Source organism: Dromiciops gliroides, chromosome 2 (assembly GCF_019393635.1).
Source record: "Dromiciops gliroides isolate mDroGli1 chromosome 2, mDroGli1.pri, whole genome shotgun sequence".
In the NCBI taxonomy this organism is placed as follows: Eukaryota; Metazoa; Chordata; class Mammalia; order Microbiotheria; family Microbiotheriidae; genus Dromiciops; species Dromiciops gliroides.
In genome coordinates this window covers 676,892,760-676,912,090 of record NC_057862.1, presented here as the reverse complement: position 1 = coordinate 676,912,090, position 19,331 = coordinate 676,892,760, and the positions used below count along the sequence as shown (strand labels likewise).

Here is a 19,331-nt window from a genome sequence, read left to right as displayed (position 1 = left end):
GAGAAGGAAGGAAGGAAGGAAAGGAGGGAGGGAGGGAAGGAAGAAAAAACAGGATAGATGAAATGAAGTGAAGTAAGATTATATGTAAAGAAAATATGCGAAAGCAAAAATGGGTCATTGAAAAGCTGGGGTTTTTTTAAATGCAGAGAAGAGAACATAAGAAAGTTCATAAGGAAACACAGATAAGCAGGACAGCTTTGAAAGTAGCATATTAAATTTGTGATGTAAAAGCTACATGTAATATGATTCACAGGTTCACATATAAAACTCTTTTTCTGTTCTCTTTTTTATACAGATAAATTCTCTCCTCTCTGGTATTCATTAAATTCAGAATTTTTTTTAAAGAAGAAGATATGTTCACGTGAGGAAATCTAAGAACCAGAGTGGGGAAGGACAGTGAAGAACTTTTGGGTAAATACCAATGCGGGAAAAAATGAAGTGATATTGTTCTGAGAGTATACCACAGACCACCTAAATAGAAGGAGAAAATACATAAGTTCAGGAAACAAAATCCAAGCCTAGACCAAAAGCTATATATATATGAGGGAAGGAAACATACATTGGAGTCTGTGAGCTGTGTGTGTCTGTCTGTCTGTCTGTCTGTCTGTCTGTCTCTCTCTCTCTCTCTTTGTCTCTGTCTCTTTATGTTTCTATCTTTGTGTCTGTCTCTCTCTTTCTCTCTGTTTCTCTGTCTCTGTCTCTCTCACTGATCAATTCTCAGCTTGCCTAATGATAATTTCACTCTCCAGTCAGGGGAAATGCCTTCTGGAATCTGATTAGGACCAAGAATGAGGGTGATAAAATTCACACTCCTCAAGGTCAGGGGCTCATTTTCATCTTCCCAGCCTTCAGAGCAGTGCACTAGGTTCCCAGTCTGGTATCTCAGGTGAATACCTTGCGCAGAGTTTATAGAGATCCCAACAACTCACTTAACAGTCTCTGAGGCCTCACGGAAAAGGTAACAATGTGCTTTTTATGACAGTGCACTTAGGTGGATTCGAAAGTGGCTGAATAACCAAATGCATAGAATAGTTTTTCATGCTTCAGCATCAGCTTGGAGAGAAAGGTCTGTCAAGTGAGTTTCCCAGGGATCTGTTCTAAGCCCTATACTGTCTACATTTCTTATCAATGGCTTGTCCCAAGGAATCAAAAGCATGGACATCAGACTTGCAAGTGACCCAATGATGGGAACTCTAGATAATAAGTTAGATGAGAGAGTCAGGTTTCAACAAGATCTCAACAAAAAGTGAGAGCACATCAAAAGGAAGGAGGGGAAGGAGGAAGGGAGGGAGGGAGGGAGGGAAGGAAGGAAGGAAGGAAGGAAGGAAGGAAGGAAGGAAGGAAGGAAGGAAGGAAGGAAGGAAGGAAGGAAGGAAGGAAGGAAGGAAGGAAGGAAGGAAGGGAGGGAGGGAGGAAGGGAGGAAGGAAAGGAAAGGAAGAAGTGGAGGGAGGAAGGAAGGGAGGGAGGGAGAAAGGAAGGGAGGAGGGAAAGGAAAGGAAGAAGAGGAGGGAGGAAGGAAAAGAAAGGAAGAAGATGAAGGAGGAAGGGAGGGAGGGAAGAAGGGAGGAAGGAAGGGAAAGGAAGGAAAGACGGAGGGAAGAAAGGAAGGGAAGGAAAGGAAGAAGTGGAAAGGAGGAAGGGAAGGAGAGAGAGGAGGACACACATGTCAAACAGCTAGAGAGAGGTGGAGTAAGAAATAGTGGGGTGGGGGGGAGCTCAGCCCTGGATTCAGGAGGACCTGAGTTCAAATCCGACCTCAGACACTTGACACTTACTAGCTTTGTGACCCTGGGCAAGTCACTTAACCCTCATTGCCCCGCAAAAAGAAAAAAAAAAGAAGTAGCAGAGAGTTAGGGTGAAGGGGTAAGATGCCACATCTCTAGGTATGCTCAGAGCTGGGCACCTCTGCTCAGTCCATCGGCTCTCAGGAGAGGGGCCCTGAACCCAGGAATCCATGCTAGTGACAGCTGAAGGTACAGGAATAACAATTCACAGTTCTTTTCCTATTCCCCAGAAATAAGCAGGACCCTGGTGTGGGAAAGCTGGCCTTCTGGGCAAGAACTCTCGGCAGTAACAAGGCAGAGTGGGAGTTGGGCTGAGAGGAAGGGTTGGGGAGGGGGGCGGTGTTAGGAGCTGCTGCAGCTCCGAGGAAAGCATCAGTAATTGTTAGTGAGGAGGAAACAGATTCAGCCTTAAGCCCCTGCAGAATGATTACAAACAGACCAGGCCAGGCTGCTCAGTGGTTAGGACTTGGTGCTAATGAGGCCATGGTCACAGGCTTGAATGCCATCTGGAGGAGCTGGCTGCTCACAGAGAGGAATGCTGTTCCCTCTCCATAGCCTGGCCACAGCGCTCAGACCTAACACTGACCCCTCACCCTGTCCACAGACTGGCCGCTAATCTCACAGACGGTCTCTTTCTGTGGACGGAGGGACATCCTCCGCTGCTCAGCACACAGCCAGAGATGGAAGGGGGTGGGGATGATGTCAGAGATGTCCCACTCCCATTTTATTTCATGGCGTTGCTGATGTCATGTCTATTAAAGTGGGGGCTACGGGAATCTTCAAGTCTTTCTTTTTCCAAACAACATCTGAGAAGCATCCCCTCGCCTAGCCCCAGCCCCCACCTCTGCTGCCCATCGCCTCCCTTCCCTCCCTCCCCCCTCACTTCCCCATAAAGTGCCAGGACAGGGCAGCTAGCAGATCACACCCAATAAAAAGTTCTAATCAGTCCCAGTCTCTCTCCCAAAGCACAAGAGAAAACACAGCTCACAAAGAGGATGCGAGATCTCCAGGCCTGGGGTCCACAAGTACCCAAACCCCTCCTCCCAGTCTTCTGACCCGAGAATTCCTTCAGGCTTGAAGCCACCCCCCACCCCTGCCAGAGAGTCAAGAAGTACCAAGGAACCACACTAGGGAGGGGGGAACAAAGGGAAAGGGGGGAGGTGAGCCAAGACCACCCCCCCTCGCCCCACACCTCCAAGGCCAGTATCTCATCATCAAACAGGACAATTTAACAAAGAAAATGCCATCCATCTGTCCATCCGTCCATCCATCCATCCCTCTATCCGTCCATCCATCCTTCCTCTTTCTATGGATTAACCGCCCAGGAGGCGAACTCCCAGCAATGACTAATTACATCCTGAGCTCTCCCTCTTCCTAGCTTGCCCTCTCCCTGCCAGCAGGGAATTCAGACTCATTAGGCTATTACCCTGAGCCAGACAGAATAAAGAGCTGAGGGATAATATTCATATAATACCAACACCCAAGAAGGTCAAACAGAAAGGATATCTGGACTATCCACGTAGGGAGAAAACTGGATTTCCTCTGGTTAATTTAGCATGCATGGTTCTAGATGAACAGGCTTTGTTTACTAATGTGTGGGTCATTAAAACATCAGAGTGACTTTCCGGAAAACCAATTAATCTTTCAACTCAATCTCTCAAAGCAGTAGCGGTGGCATCTAAGGAAAGCAACCTATTGTCTTAGGAGTAGCAGTTAGAAGTGGGTGGACTCAAACGAGCCTTAGCAACCAGACGTCTGGGGAATAAGAAATTTAAGAGACAAGTCTTAAAAAAAAAGAGAGAGACAAGTCTAGTCATTCCTGGTTCTAAAAGCCTCTAGACTGGAGGCAGTCAAATAATAATAATACACTTTAAGGTTTGCAAAGCTATATGTATACGTGTGTGTGGATAGATAGACAGACAGAGACATAGATAGATAGATAGATGATAGATAGATAGATAGATAGATAGATAGATAGATAGATAGATAGATAGATAGATAGATAGATGATAGATAGATAGATGATAGATAGATAGATAGATAGATAGATAGATAGATAGATAGATAGATAGATAGATAGATAGACAGATAGATGATAGATAGATAGATAGATAGATAGATAGATAGATAGATAGATAGATAGATAGACAGACACTCTAATATGATTCTCCCAATAACCCTAGTATGTAGGTGGTGCTATTATCCCCACTGGAGAAGGCAAACCACTTGAAATCTTTGCCAAACAAAACCCCATGGACAGTATTAACATCGATGGGGTCACAAAGAGTCGGACACAACTGAACAATCACAACGATTATTATTCCCGATTTACAGATAAGGAACCTGGAGCACAGAAAGGTTGAGTGCTTTGCTTAGGGTCACACAGCTAGGGTCTGAGGCAGAATTTGAACCACCTAACTGCCCTGGTTTTGAGTTCTTAGGAAAATGGCAGTCAAATTCTCAGACCAGGTGAAAATAGCCCAGTTTGGGAAATGATGTTAAAACCAAAATCCTATATCCTAAGAGCTTCAGGAAAGGTCAAGATCATGGGTCTAGAACTACATGGAAACTCTGAGACCAACTCCTTCACTTTACAGAGGAGGTGAAGGTCCAAGATCCCACAGGTAACAAACAAGCAGAGCAGAGGTGAAGTTTGAACTTGGGTACTCTGACTCCCATATCCCCTGGGAAAGAGTTTCTGGGAGCACACGAGAGGACTTGGGAAGGGAGCCCAGGACCCAAGAGCTTCTGATGAGAGCAATGGGAAATTTGAATACAAGTAACCCGCTTCACGAGTGTCCCCTTGCTCTGGGGGTGTGGCTCCCTTGCTATCTACAAAGGTACATCCTCTAGGAGCTGGGTGAAGGAAGAGGATTGGGGGCTTTGATTCGATCCCTTCTGAAGAGGGTGGCTGAGCCTGGCTTCTCAGCTGACAGAGAGGCCAAAGTTCCCCAAGACCCTTGACACACACACCATCTAGTGGCAAAAACACACCCCCCCACACAGGTGCAACCAATCGGAAATTAAAGACATGCTCATCTTTGGAGGGACATTATCTAAGACAACATTCTTGACACCATCTTTGGCCACAAAAAGGGATGGCAAAGAGGGTCACAACACAATGTAGGGTTCGGAAACTACACAGAACTCCTTGATCTTGTTTAAACAGATAATTGAGAATTGTTTGCATTTCTAGGCTGCCCTGCCCCCTTCATAGGGAGATCATTATCTAAGATAGACCACAGTGAAGAAGCTTAGAGATCACATTTCTAGAACCAGAAGGAATCTCCACGGCACGGCCACTCTAGTCCAATCCCCTCATTTTTTGACAGATAAGGAAACTGAGGCCCCAGGGAAAGTAAGTGACTTACCCAAGGTCACACTGGTAATACGCACCAGAGCCAGGATTTTAGACTCCGGTCTTCTGACACCATACCACTCCCGCCTCCCCAGCCCTTAGCACAATGTCTGGAATGCAGTAGGCACTTAATAAATGTTTGCCGACTTCCTGGGCATGTGCAGCTGGATGGGGTTTTCTGAAACTTCTCAAACTAGAAGTAAGGCTGGTGGGGACAAGGAGCCTGAGAGCTCACTATAAAGCAGTGTCCCTAACAGACAGGGTGGGGGTTTAAGGGCACAGCCCAGGGTCCCACCAGCACCACGGGCAGAGAAGAGGGAAGAAGGGAATGAGGGAATAGGGTAGAAGGAAGGACTTACCTTCTATTTCTCCTCCGGGAGCAGATATTTTCGACATGCACAGGTAAGTGGTGCCCACGATGTCATTATGAGTGAGACGATCCCTAGAAGGTGGTCCCCAAAACGTCTTTAGCCCCAGGGAATGGGGAGAGGGAGGGTCTCCCAATCTGCCCACTCTACAAGCTACTGAAATGAAAATAATAGCAGCTAGCCTTTAAGCGGGCTTTAGCTAGACTGTCTCGTATGATCCTCACAACAACCCTGCCGTTATTGGGTTCGTTTTACAGATGAGGAAACTGAGGCAAACAAACGCTAAGATCCTCATCCACTGCCCCACAGTGACTGGCTGGTACACCGTAGGCATTTAATAAATGTTTGTTCATTGATCAATTGATCGATTTCAAGGGCTTGAAACGTCAAGCTAAGGAATTTGCTTTTGATCCCAGAGGCAATAGGGAGCCACTGAAGGTTTAGGCAGGTGAGTCATGTGGCCACAACCATGCCCTCTAACCCTTCCTCTCTAAAAACTTTGATAATTCTGCTGATCACAAATCTATCATCCCCATCCAAATGGGAGCTCCCCACCGGTGATAACTATCTCTTCATTATTCTGAAGCCCTAACTTTCTTTCTCTCTCTCTCTCTCTCTCTCTCTCTCTCTCTCTCTCTCTCTCTCTCTCTCTCTCTCTCTCTCTCTCCCTCCTTGTCTCTTTCTGATACAATGCTAGGCCTAGAGTCAAGAAGACCTGGGTTCAAATCTAGCCTCAGACAAGTACTAACTGTGTGACCCTGGCCAAGTCGCTGGACCTCTGTTTGCCTCACTGTCTCCAGATGTAAAGTGGAGATACTTAAGGTACCTACCTCACCAGGCTGTGACGAGGATCAAATGGGATAATATTTGTAAATGTTTAGCCTAGAGGCCGGCATATAGTAGGTGCTTAATGAATGTTCCTTTCTACCCCTTCTGTCTGTCTCTGCCTCAGTCAATCTGTTTTTCGCTGCCTGCCTTTCTCTGTATCTCTTTCTCTATGTGTCTCTATCTCTCCATCTCTCCATCCCTCTCCCTCTCTTCTTCCTCCCCCTCCACTCTCTGGATTGACACTTTCTCTGGGAGGTAATTAAATGTTTGGGTTTTAAAAAGCTTCCAACTCCAAACTCCATCAGGGGAAAAAGTAGGCCAGAGAGAAGAAGCGAATTCTGCCCCCAGCCCTGAACACCAGCTTTTCCCAAGCTGGTTCCCAGGACAGATCAGCAGAATATCTGGATCCCCCGCTCCTCCCCATCACCAAAAGTATTTCTAAACCCAGCTTCATCCACCACACCAAGGGCCTGTGCCCTAACCAACAACCAACTCCTCAGGCAAGACGGAGGCTTTCAGGAGAATTGGATTTCTGGTTTTAACTGGGCCGGGAGGAGAAGAATGAAGAAAGAAAACCAAGAAACTGGAAAATTGACCCCCTGGAAGACTGCGTGTTTCCAGGAGCCAGGTCACCCCGAGTTTATCTGAGTGTGCTGGGAAGAAAGCACCCTGTGGCTTTGGGAGGGGATCTTGCACAGGCAGTAAACTTTTTGGCCAAGACATAGGTTTGAGGGTTTGGGGGTTTTTTTTTGGAAAATGCCAAAGATCTCAAAATAGATTCACAATAAAAATGACTCCCAGGCCTAACCAAAAACCCACGGCTACAGGCCCATAATGTATCAGGGCTACACTATATGCTGAACACACACTCTCAGCATGCTCACACACACACACACACACACACACACACACACATTCAATCAGCAGATCACAGATACACACAACTCACCTCAGAGACACAACCCTGAGACATTCAATGTGTGCAGTGCCTACAAATATACCTAAACACAACCAAGAGATGGGCAATGCCCATAGCACACACACACACACACACACACACACACACACACCCCAAAGATGTACAATATAAAACAACAAGACATTCACACACAGATACAGACTTACTGAGATACGGACACAAGTTCGACAAGCATATCCGCACCCAAGCAAAGACACAGAAACCCCAAAATTTCGCACTTACACAAACACACACACACACACACACAATTAGCTGCAATGAAAAGATGTCCCAAGGCCCAGAGCTCCCATCTCCTCCAAACCACTTCCCAATGGCACATACCAGTGGTTGGGCCCCAGAACACTCTCCCCCACCGCTGAACTCCCTCCCATTTTCATTTGGATTTTCTCTTAAGACTCCCACAAGCTGTTTTCTTTATCCCTGTGAACCTGGCACATGTCTGAACGGCTCTGTGGTGAGCCGGAATCGGGGTTTTTTCTTCCCTCCTAACCCTGTCCTTCTTGTTAGGAGGCCCTGTGACCTAGGCCCTAGGAAAACCGGGGAGTCCCCATGGGCAAGGCTATTCAGGGACACACAAGGGATGCTTCTCCCCACCTGGGGTGCTTGGAATGTGGCCCAACCCAGGGGCAAGGGGCCAGAAATGAGGACCTCTCAAAGTCCCCTCCAGTCCAAGGGGAATTCTTCTGATTCCTAACGCTCTACTTTAAACATGCCTTTCCCAGCTGCAAAACCTTTGTAGAGCAGCCAAGCCAACCTCCTTGCTGTCCCCCTACAAACGACATTCCATCTCCGACCCATAGGCCTCTGCACAAGCCATGCCTGGAATGCTCTCCCTCCTCCTCTCCTTGCTCCTTTTGCGGCTCAGCTCAAAGGCCACCTCATACACACAGCATCAACTGTGCTTTCCTTACCCGGGTAGGGGCTGCTTGGTTTTTTCTTTGTACCCCCAGTGCCTAGCATGGTGCCTGGCCCATAGTAGGAGCTTAATAAATGCTGATTGAATGGAACTGAATGGAAGTAGTGACACAGACTCTGCAGTCCATTCTACATTGGGATGGCTTCCTCAACTCCCCATCTTTCATCACATGATGCCCAAACTTCTCAGCCTAGTTTTTTTGTTTGTTTGTTGGTGAGGCAATTGGGGTAAAGTGACTTGCCTAGGGTCACACAGCTAGTAAGTGTTAAGTGTCTGAGGCTGGATTTGAACTCAGGTCCTCCTGACTCTAGGTCAGTGCTCTATCTACTGTGCCACCTAGCTGCCCCATTCTCAGCCTAGTTTTGACAAGAGCTGCTTCATCTGACTCACATCCTAGCCATACACCCAATTATATTTCCCCCTTCCCTGCCCCAACATAGCCTTCTCTCTGTTCCAGTCAGGAGGCTCTCCTTACTCCATGTAGCCTCACTTTCATTCCCACCTCAGCACCTTTGCTCCAGCTGGGTCCCTCATCTGCCATGCCCTCTCCTTTCCTCTCTGCCTGTGCAAATCCTACCCATTCTTCCAGGACCAGATCATGCCCCCACTTTCTCCAGGAAGACTCCAGTATGCCAGAGTAGCCCAATTCTCCTATGGTCCTTACCAACTTCATTCTTCCACAAAGGACTACAGAATCACCAAACGTCAGAGTTGTAAGGCCCTCAGAGACCATCAAACTCAACCTTTCCTTGGCCAAGAATCTCATCTATAATATCCCTGATGAGTGGTCGCCAAGTCTTTATTTGTAAGCCATTTGGTATTGTCAAGGGTACATGGGAGTTTGTGTGGGTGCCATGTATGTGCTTTTCATCCCAAGCTAGGCTTTGAGCTCCCAAGCGGAAGGAGGAACCATACTTCTGTATGAAGGGACAGGATGGTGTGCAGGCTAGCGTGCTAGACTTTGAACCAGGAAGACCTGGATTCAGATCAATCAGTTAGCAAACATTTACAAAGCATCTACAATGTGACAAACACTGTGCTAGGTGCCAGGGACACAAAAACAAAAGTGAAACAGTTGCTGCCCTCAAGGAGTTTCTACTTGAGCAAATGCAACCTTTACATATATAAGTATAAGGTGGCTTGGGGAGGGAAGGAGATGGGCAGCTGGGTAGGGGAGGGGGATCTGAGAAGACTTCATGTAGGAGGCAGCAGGTGAGCTGAGTTCTTAAGGAAACTAGGACTAAGAAGAGATGGAGATGAGGAGAAAGTGCATTCCAGGGGGCAGCTAGATGGCATCGTGGATAACTCACCGACCCTGGATTCAGGAGGACCTGAGTTCAAATCCGGCCTCAGACACTTGACACTTACTAGCTGTGTGACCTTGGGCAAGTCACTTAACCCTCATTGCCCCAGCCCCAAAAAATTTGCAGGGCAATGAGGGTTAAGTGACTTGCCCAGGGTCACACAGCTAGTAAGTGTCAAGTGTCTGAGGCCAGATTTGAACTCAGGTCCTCCTGAATCCAGGGCTGGTGTTTTAGCCACTAAGTACATTCCAGGCATGAGGGACTTCCTATTCAAATGTCTGGAGATAAGAGATGTGCTCTGTTAGGGTCACAGATTTAGGAAGGGACCTCAGAGGCCATCGAGTCTAATCTCATCATACATAGGAGGAAACTGAGATCCAGAGATGCCCAAAGTAGGATTTGAATCCAGGTTCTCTGGCTCTGAAGCCAATGCTCTTCCCGATGTTCCACACTTCCTCCCTAGGCAACTTGTGACATTTAGTATCCATGTCACCACGGACAAGGCACTTAACTTCTCTTGAGACTTAATTTCCTCATCTGTAAAATGGGTGTGTGACACCTGTGGCGCCTACCTCATGGGATTGCAGAGGGTCCAGTGGAAAAAATTATGTGTTCTGTAATCTTGAAAGGCACCATATAAATATCACTTGTCAAAATGCAGAATGAGCTACATTTTTGGATACGAACAATGTGGGAATTGTTTTTGCTTCATGGTGCATATTTTTAATGAGGGTTTTTTTTTCTTTTTTCTTTCAAGTTGGAGAGGGGTGAGAGAGAGAGAGAAAATAAATGCTTATTTATTTAAAAATAAAATGAAAAATAAATGAACATCCCTTGTCAGCACCTGGTATGGAGCCTGGCTCACAGTAGGTGTTTAATAAATATTTGAATTGAATTGAGTAGATATTAAAAGATACTTTTAAAAATTCAAGCATCCCCAGAAACTTCTGACTCTAAAAATTCTACAATTGAGACAGAGCACTCACCAGTCCATGATCCGAATCCTCATCTTGTCACACATTGAGGGAAACTGAGGAAACAGGAGAGAAGCATTGAGAAAATGGGCTCTCCTGAAAAGGGACCTTCTAGAAGGGGTGTGAGGCACCCTGGGGGCCCTTGGCCAAGGGAAGGAGCTGGTTGGCTCAGACAGCCAACCAGGGACCTTGACCTCCTGGAGCTAATCTAGCTGAATGGGGTGAGGGCAGTAGGTGGACCAGGGTATTCAGAGACATGGTGAGGGTAGGGCCAGGTGGGATCAGAGTTTTCTATCACTAAGCCCAGGTGGAGACTAAGGGGAGTGGGAAAATAGAAGACCCTCCCCCTTAGCAGACCCCTCTCACCATGGCTGGCAGTGTGATACTTTGGTTCCACTGAGGATGGGCCGTCTTCTCCAAAATCTTACTGCAGAGCTAGAAAAATAAAATGCAAAGGCATAGTCATGGGATTGGAATTGTAAGACTTTGAGCCTTCAAGTCCCAGCTAAAATCCCATCTTATCCAGGAAGGCTTTCCCCGATTCCTCCTAATTCTATCCCAGAATCACTAAATCCTAGGACCTCAGAGGCTAGACCTGAGTAAGAATCTCCAGCTGGTGATCAGCCAGCCTCACCCGAAGACCTCCAGGGACAGAGAAACCACTGCCTCCTACACAGACCACTGCGGAGTGGGCAGCTCTACTGGCTGGCGTGGTTTTATTGACACCCAGCCTACACCCATGTCCATCCCCTGGGGCCAAGCAGAAAAGGGCTAGTCTCTCTTGTACAGGCCTGCCCTTACTCCATAGCTCTTCTGCGCGTGCACACACACACACACACACACACACACACACACACACAGAGTCTTCTCTTCTCCAGGCTGAACTGAGCACATTTCTTCACTCTATGCCCACAGACACCAGGCCCTTCACCATCTTGGCGGCCTTTCTTTGGGTACTCTCCAGCTCATCAATGTCCTGCCTTAACTGTGGTCCCTCAGGACTGAACCCCAACCCTCCCGACGGAGTTGACCAGGGGAGAAGATGGCATAACCATCTCCTCCCACATTCTGAGCACTGAACCTTGCCCATGTCTCCCCTATGCCCTGAATCACTTGATGGAGACATCCTCTCACCCCACCCACCTCCACCTGGATGCCGTTTCACAACTGTTCCATGGTCTGGGGGGAGTGGAGGGAGGGAGGGTGTCCTGACTCTGGCAATGTGGATAGAGCTTTGGACTTGGAGTCAAGAAGATCTGGATTCAAATCCTGCCTCAGACACTTACTAGCTGTGGGCAAGTCACATAATATGTGTTTGTCTCAGTTTCCTAACCTGTAAAATGAGGGTAATCATGTTATCTACCTCCTAGGGATGCTGTGAAATCCAATGAAATAACATCTGTGACGTGCTTTGCATGGACCAGTGAGTGTCTGTCTCTGAACTTAGCTTTCTGCAGATGCTATTGTCATTAAGTGACTGTATCACCACCTCAGTCTCAGACTGGGGCTCCCCAGAGGCTGAGGCTGGGGCCGGCCCCTCCAAGGGCACAGACTAGCAGTCTCTTGGTTGGGGGGCGGGGCTCTTTCTGGCCCCTGCTAGTCGCTCCCTAAGGAGAGTCTCCATCACTGGCTCTGTGGGATAAAGTCTCTATAAGAATGGGTTTGTAGGAATGCTGGGACTTCTGTTCTCTCCTGAGCCCAGGAAGAGGATTTCAGAGGCCTTTCAGAGTCTCTGCAAAGGATTTCCAACCTCTGGGCAGGGGACAGTCCTACCCTTGAAACAATGAGTCTCTGATGGCCCCTGCTCATGGGGAAGAGGGGACAATGGGCCAGCCCAGTACGTCAAATAGGCCCCAACCCCTGCCCACAGAGAGCCCCCAAAGGGAGAACAATGTGAGACTTTAAAGGGGGAGGACGGCTCCCCACCCCTCAGCAAAGATACGTTCTGAACAACCCCTCTTTACAAACTTCTGTCGGCTTCTCTCCCCCACTCCCTCCCTCCAGAGCGGGAGTGCACACAACTCTTCCCAGGCTGGGCTCTCCTGGACTGGGCTGGGCTCTGGTGGCCGGGCTGGGCTCTCTGCTCAGACGGGCAGTTCAGCATCCAGAGCCAGCCTTTGCCCATACTGTTCCTTAGACAGCAGCACCACAGTGTGTGCAGACGGGGAACTGCCGAGGAGAGCAGAATGAGGCTGGGCACTGAGCTGGGTGGGCGGGGCTGAGCATCCTCGTGGGGTCCAAGCAGCCTCTTTGAGAGCCAGTGGAGTGGGGGGGGCAGTTAACCCCCATATACACAGCCCACATACAAACCCACAGACAGGCAAGCGGGCAAGCAGCAGCCCTGAGCAAAGGGCATCCACATCACATGGCACGCATATACCATGCATATAGACACATACTGATACACACACCACATGCAGACAGGCAGTGACCATGAGCACTTAGTACGCAGACATCACATGTGCAAACATTTGTTAGACACCACTACAGACAAGGACATACACACCTACACAAAGTACAAAGGAAGGCATTAGAAGGTCAGACTCTGTGACAGGAGCAGGGATGGAGACAGGGGGTGTATGGGGAAGGGCACAGGGGAGGGTCTGCAAGTTGGCCGCTTTGGAGTCGAGCACGTGGCCAAAGCCCCTCCTGTGAGCCACCCAAATGCTCACAAATTGGGGAGCAGTTGATTTGAGGAGAAAGCGTGGAGAGATGGGGAAGGGAGGCCTGGGGGCAGAGGAGAGAGGAAGGGGATGGAGTTTCAGCAGGGTAAATCCTGGCCGCCGGCCCCCTCCTTCCTCTGGAGGGAGGGAAGCCTGGCCCCCGGCTCCCGGCTCCCCACAGGTGAGCTTCCTGCAATAACATCTTGGCGGCCCCAGCGTCTGCAAAAAGCCACATCACACGGGCGGACGTTGCCCCATGCACGTGCCTTGGCCCCTGCCTTCCTTCCCAGACATGAGCATGGCAGGCAAAAATCTACAGGGTGGGGGGAGGGGGGAGAGGGGAAGCCTCATAGGAGGGAGCTGAAAGGAACCTGAGAGAACAAACAGTGCCGAGTATTCCTGACACAGGTGAGGACTCCAAGGCCCAGAGAGGGGGGTCAATCTGCCCAAAGTCACACAGCCACTTAGCCCCTACCTCCCTCCCAAGGTCCTTCCTTCCACAGCATCGTGCTCCTTGTGTATAAGCAGCCACATAGGGTTTGGGGAGGGGACATTAGGTTTGGGCTCAGCCTGGTGTACTAGACCCAGTGATGGCCTTGAAATCACAAAGACCTGGGTTTGAATCCCACCCCGGGCCAGCTTGTGTCTGTGGGCAAATCATTTCTGAGGTTGTTTCCTCATTTGGAAAATGGGGAGAATAAGACCCTCCCAGGGCTGTTGTGAGCCTCAAATGAGGTCATCTATAGAAAAGATTGCAACCTCAGAAGTGCTTATTTGCATCAATAAGGATTATTAAACTTGGAAAAGGGAGGAGTGGAAGCTCAGGGTCTAAGTTGTAGAATCAGGTTAAACATTGCAGGGACCCTGGGGAGGCAGTTGGTGGAAAGAGAATAGGACCAGGGGCCTAGAGATGGGGTTTATGACCACCAGGGACTTGCTGGGTGACCTTGGAGACAACTTGCTGCACTAAAATGTTATCTTGGAAGTTGGGGGATCTGGGTTCAAATCCTGCCTCTGACACTTGACCTTGGGAAAGTCACTCACTTCTCCTAGCCCCAGGCAGCTCAGTCAGAGTACTATGGGTCTTTAGCAAGAGCCCATATGTTGACCTGAGCCTCAGTTTTCTTCCCTGGATGATGAAGTCTCTGAGTTCCCTTCTAGATCTATGAGCACAAGATTTCATTGCTTTGGCCTTAGTTTCTCCATCAGCCCAATGAGACTGATACTTCCTACTCAGAGAAGCGGGAAGAAAAATGGCAAAGCTGGAAAAATGTTCATCTCCAATAATACCTTCTCCGAGCTGGCTCCAGAGAGCTGCCGTGTCGATGTTCTTAAAGCCCAGATGTGACTACATCACTCCCCCTCAAGAACCATATGAGGCTCCCTAGTGCCTCTGGAATAAAATATCCCCTAGTATTTAAAACCTTGATAATCTGATCCAGCATTGATTTCTGGACTTATTTCATAGAACCTCCCCCCTCACATATTCCTCATTCCAGCCAAATTGACCTCCTGGCTTTTGTTCCTAAATGAAATCATCCCCATCAATAAGCCAGCATTTATATAGCACTCTAGGGTTTGCAAAGCAATTAACAGGTTACCTTACTTGATTCTCACAACAACCCCGTGGGGTAGGTGCTACTATCATCCTTGCCCAGAGTCATAGGGCTAAGAAGTACCCCAAAGGAGGATTTGAACTCAGGTCTTCCGAGCTCTAAGCCCTTCACTCTATCCACTGAAGCACCTAGCTGCCTCCTATCTCCCACTTTCCTGCCTTTGTCCAGGCTGTCTTCTGTGCCTGGAACACTCTCCCTCAGCATGTCCATCTCTTTGAATGTCAGCCAGCCTCTGTTCAGGGCTCAGCTTGAATGCCAACTCTAAGAGGACTTTCCTAATCTGCCCCCCTCCCACCTCCCATCCCCAGAACTCCCCCCTTCCCCATCCAAAAAAAGGAGACTTTGAATTGACTTTGTCCATATGTTGTATTTACTTGGGTGGATACAGGTTATTCCCCACCTCCCTTCCCTCGATGGTGTGGGAGCTCCCTGAGGGTGTAGGTCTGTATTGTCCCCGGCACTTACCTCAATGTCTGGGACCTAATCAGCCCCTGACAAATGTTTATTGGGTCGTTGACCTCTGTGTGTTTGTGTGTTTGACTGTCTCTCTGTCTCTGCCCATCTCTGTGTCTGTCTCTCTCTGTGTCTGTGTCTCTTTATCTCTGCCTCTCCTTGTCTCTCTGTGTCTGCCTCTCTTCCCCCATGTCCCACAAAGTCTGGGAGGCAGAGACACCAGACACAGGCTGTAACTCAAAGAAGGTGACCCAGGACTTGTCCTGTCTCCAAAAGGTGCCTCCTTACCATCCTTCCTGCAAAGCTGACTTCCACAAAGGGGTCAACCAGATTCTTCTTGTTGCTTTCAAACCCGAATATCTGCTTCACATTGTCCATCACAGCATCATCCACTAGATGGGAGAGAGAGCGCTGGGATCAGTCCCGCTATCCAGTCTCAAACCCTCCATCCTGAATAGAAGTGGCCTTTTTTTTTTTCGCTGAAGGAATCCAGCCAACCCCATGGTACCAAAAAACCAGGCTGCTTCCTCGAATATCCACTATAATCTTACAAGTGTTTATAAAGGACCGACTGTGCAGCTGCCCCCTGTCAGGTGCTGTGGAGAGATGGGAGACCTCATGAGCCCCGACTTCAGGGCGCTATCAACAAACCAGCTGCTTGTCTTCTGCACTCCAAACTGAGGCTCGGCCACCCCTCCCATCAGCCCATCGGCTAAGCTCCCAGAAGGCTCCCGGCACTCACTCTGGGGCAGATCTTCAGCCCGGAAGATCTTCAGACAGAAATGAGCCCCACGCAGGGTCACTCCAGTGGGACGGAGGAGATTCCCCTCGATGTCTTCCTTGTCTTCCATGGGCTCCTTCCTCTCCAACTGTGAAGCCAAGGAAACACCAGACCGGATCCAGATTAGACAAGGGGGCTGGTCAGAGTGGACTTCCAAGCAGACAGGATATTGATTGATAGCAGGTTGGTTTTTGTTTTGTTTTGTTTTTAAAGGGCTAGAGGGAGGCTGGATACTAAGGGAGGTGGCACCGGCCATGAGGACAAGAGAGTGCTATTCTACACCTACCACTGATTGGCCATGAGACAAAGCAAATCACTCACTCTGGGTCTCAAATTCCTGACTGGTCCAACATGGATGATAATCTCTGCCTTGCTCAATTCACAGCGGTTACTGTGAGCATTAAATGATTCGACAGAGGTTAAAGGCCATCAGGGGAGGGTAGATCCATCTTAGGCTAAGACAGTGATATATAATGATAATAGTTTACATTTTTAACTGCTTTAGATATGGATGCATGGATGTTTGGATGGATGGATGGATGGATGGATGGATAGATAGATAGATAGATAGATAGATGGATGACAGAATCTCAACAATAACCAAGGGAGGTCAGGTGGTATTATCCAGTTGAAGAAACTGAGGTAGACAGAGGTTAGGTGACTTGCCAATGTCACACAGCTGGTAAGTATTGGAGGTTAAATTTGAACTCAGGGTCTTCCTGAAGCCCAGCCCAGCACTCTATGCCCTGGGCCAGCTGGCAATTGAGAGAGTTGGTGGGATTCGTTTCACTGGGCAGACAACAAGAACCACAGATCCTTTGATGGGGCATGTAGGGCTCATGATGAACATAAGCAGACAGACTGTCATAGAGATTAGGTTCGTTCCATTTGGACCTAAAGGGCAATACCAGGAGCAAGAAGAGGCCAGACTTGGAGCCGAGGTCAGAAAGAGCTTCCTCACAAGCAGAGTGACAGTATTTTCATAGAGCATTAAAGCAGGAGTCAGACCCCCCAAGTTTTTTCTGTGCTCCCAAAGACTTGCCGTGCTACCTAGGGCGTGCTGCTCTCTCCCTGGGACCCAGTTTCCCCCTCAATGTGGTGGAGGTGTTGCCTCCTAGCTCAGGTGCTAGGCTACAAGCATGATGCCAAGCCGGAAAGCCCTTTTAAAACCCCCGGATGGCATTTCCCATGTGTGTCCAGACAATGTTTGAGAAGCCCAGTACTCACGGGGGCTTCATCTCCTGGACCCAGCACAAAAAGACTGACTTTCAAGTAGCCTTTGGCCCCAGCTGAGAAGTCATCGGGGTCAGAAAGCAGCAGCCACTTCCTGAGATAGGCGTGTCCTATGAGAGAGAGGATCCATTAGTGACGACCCTCCCCATCCTCTCCTTAAAATAAAGGATGGGTGCCTAAGAGTCACCGCCCCGCCCCCACCACTCTGCACACGAACCCCGAAGCCTGCCGAGGTTCAGAAGAGCTGGGAGAAATCTTGGACTCCAGGGCTAGCAGGGCCCCCCCATGGGTCATGTAAGCCAGGCCCCTACTCAGGAATAAGCAGGAGGCCCCTAGTCTTCTAACTCTTAGTAACCAGCAAACATCCTTGTGAGGGCTTAAGGGAGGTGAGAGGTCCTCCTCAAAATGGGAGTCCCAGGCTAGAGAGGCCAATGGAATTGGAAAGGTGATACCCACGGGTCACTGAGTGGTATTTGGGGGATACTATGACAACAGCACCAGGGAAGTTGACCTCAACCTCCCCTAAACTACACCTAGGGACCCCCATCAGGACTGGGGTTCTAGATGGAGAAGACTGGGATGGAAAGAGTCCAGAGGCAGCTAGTTCTATGTGCACGGGTATCCATTCTGATTAATCATTGAGTGGATGGACTCTCTCCCTTATCAGTCTAACTCTGAACCCCAAGACAAATTCTTCTGTTCTGAATATGAAGCCCACAGAGGACAGAAGCAAGTTGTCAGTGGAAATCCCAAATGTGGATCCTCAAATTGTTCCCAGAACCCCCATTTGGGGAGACAGACAGAAGGACGCCCCCTTAACTCACTGGGTTCTGCGTAAACTGATCCAATGTCCATCTGGAATTCAAAGAAGAAAAAGTGAATGAATAACCCAACCCCAACCTGGGTCTGGGAGCAAAGGGTGTTTGGGCTTAGAGATTCCAGGGCCAAAATATGATTAAAATTCCATTCTAGGGGCATCTAGGTGGCGCAGTAGATAGAGCACTGGCCCTGGAGTCAGGAGTACCTGAGTTCAAATCTGGCCTCAGACACTTAACACTTACTAGTTGTGTGACCCTGGGCAAGTCACTTAACCCCAATTGCCTCACTTTAAAAAAAAAAAAATTCCATTCTACAGACTGGCCATGGGCTAAGTCCATTTGGTAAAACAGAATTTTTCAGGGAAATGGAAATTACTATTTATTCACCCTAATAATGTTATTGATAGAAATTAAATGATAGATAACATTTATATAGCACTTTATGTTTACAAAGAGCAAACATACACATATAATACACATAGTGTACATGTATATACATGCATGCATATAATATGCACTGTGTATGCATGTGTGTATGTTATATGTGTGTTGTGCACACTACATACAACATATATTACGCCTATATTGTGTATGTGGTATTATATTTATAATATTGTATGTCTTTTACATGTAACGTATTTGCACATGTAACATACGCACATGTATGCACATATATTTTTGTTTGTGGAAAGGTTGGACCTGTGACTTCAGCAGTAGCTGAAACAAAGATAGAATGACCTGAGATCTGAGTTCGAATTCCACCTCAAGCATTCTTAGCTTTGTGACCCCAGGAAAGTCACTTAATTTCTCTGTGCATCAATTGCCTCATTTGTAAAATGAGGGCCTTGGACTCCATGTCTTTTAAGGGACCTCCCAGTTGTATAAACTCCCCCCAGTACAGACGAGCAATTCATCTGAAGAGTTACTTAGGAGCCCTTAGAGGTTAAATAACTTGCCCAGGGTCACACAGCTACTGGGTGTCAGAGGCACCAAGATCATCCTGACTCCGTGGTTGGACCTCTGTCCACTGTGCCACACTTTCTTCCCATTTTATAGATGAACTAAGGTTGAGAGTGAAATTATTTGCCTATAATAGTGCACCTGGTAGTGTCTGAAGGGGGATTCACATTCAGGTCTTCCTGACCTCAGTTTTCTCATCTGCAGAATGGGGAGGTAGGATTAGGTAACTTCTGAGGTCCTTTCCCCTTTAGACGTATGAGCTTATGACTCCATGTGCAGAACTCTATTCAGGAGG

The 19,331-nt window shown here is 48.2% G+C and overlaps 1 protein-coding gene across 9 annotated transcripts in view; it reads right to left on the bottom strand.

Annotated features, from left to right (window-relative positions):
- The window catches only part of DYSF (dysferlin), a 255,076-nt gene that overhangs the window by 140,703 nt on the left and 95,042 nt on the right, over window positions 1-19,331 (bottom strand). For all 9 annotated transcript variants that reach the window (XM_043987208.1, XM_043987210.1, XM_043987212.1 and 6 more), the window contains 7 exons: window positions 18,083-18,113; window positions 17,253-17,368; window positions 15,987-16,113; window positions 15,533-15,636; window positions 10,879-10,947; window positions 10,525-10,568; window positions 5,503-5,585 (listed from right to left, as the gene is read on the bottom strand). In XM_043987208.1, coding sequence (XP_043843143.1) covers window positions 5,503-5,585; window positions 10,525-10,568; window positions 10,879-10,947; window positions 15,533-15,636; window positions 15,987-16,113; window positions 17,253-17,368; window positions 18,083-18,113 — 574 coding nt within the window. The remainder of the gene's footprint in view (window positions 1-5,502; window positions 5,586-10,524; window positions 10,569-10,878; window positions 10,948-15,532; window positions 15,637-15,986; window positions 16,114-17,252; window positions 17,369-18,082; window positions 18,114-19,331) is intronic.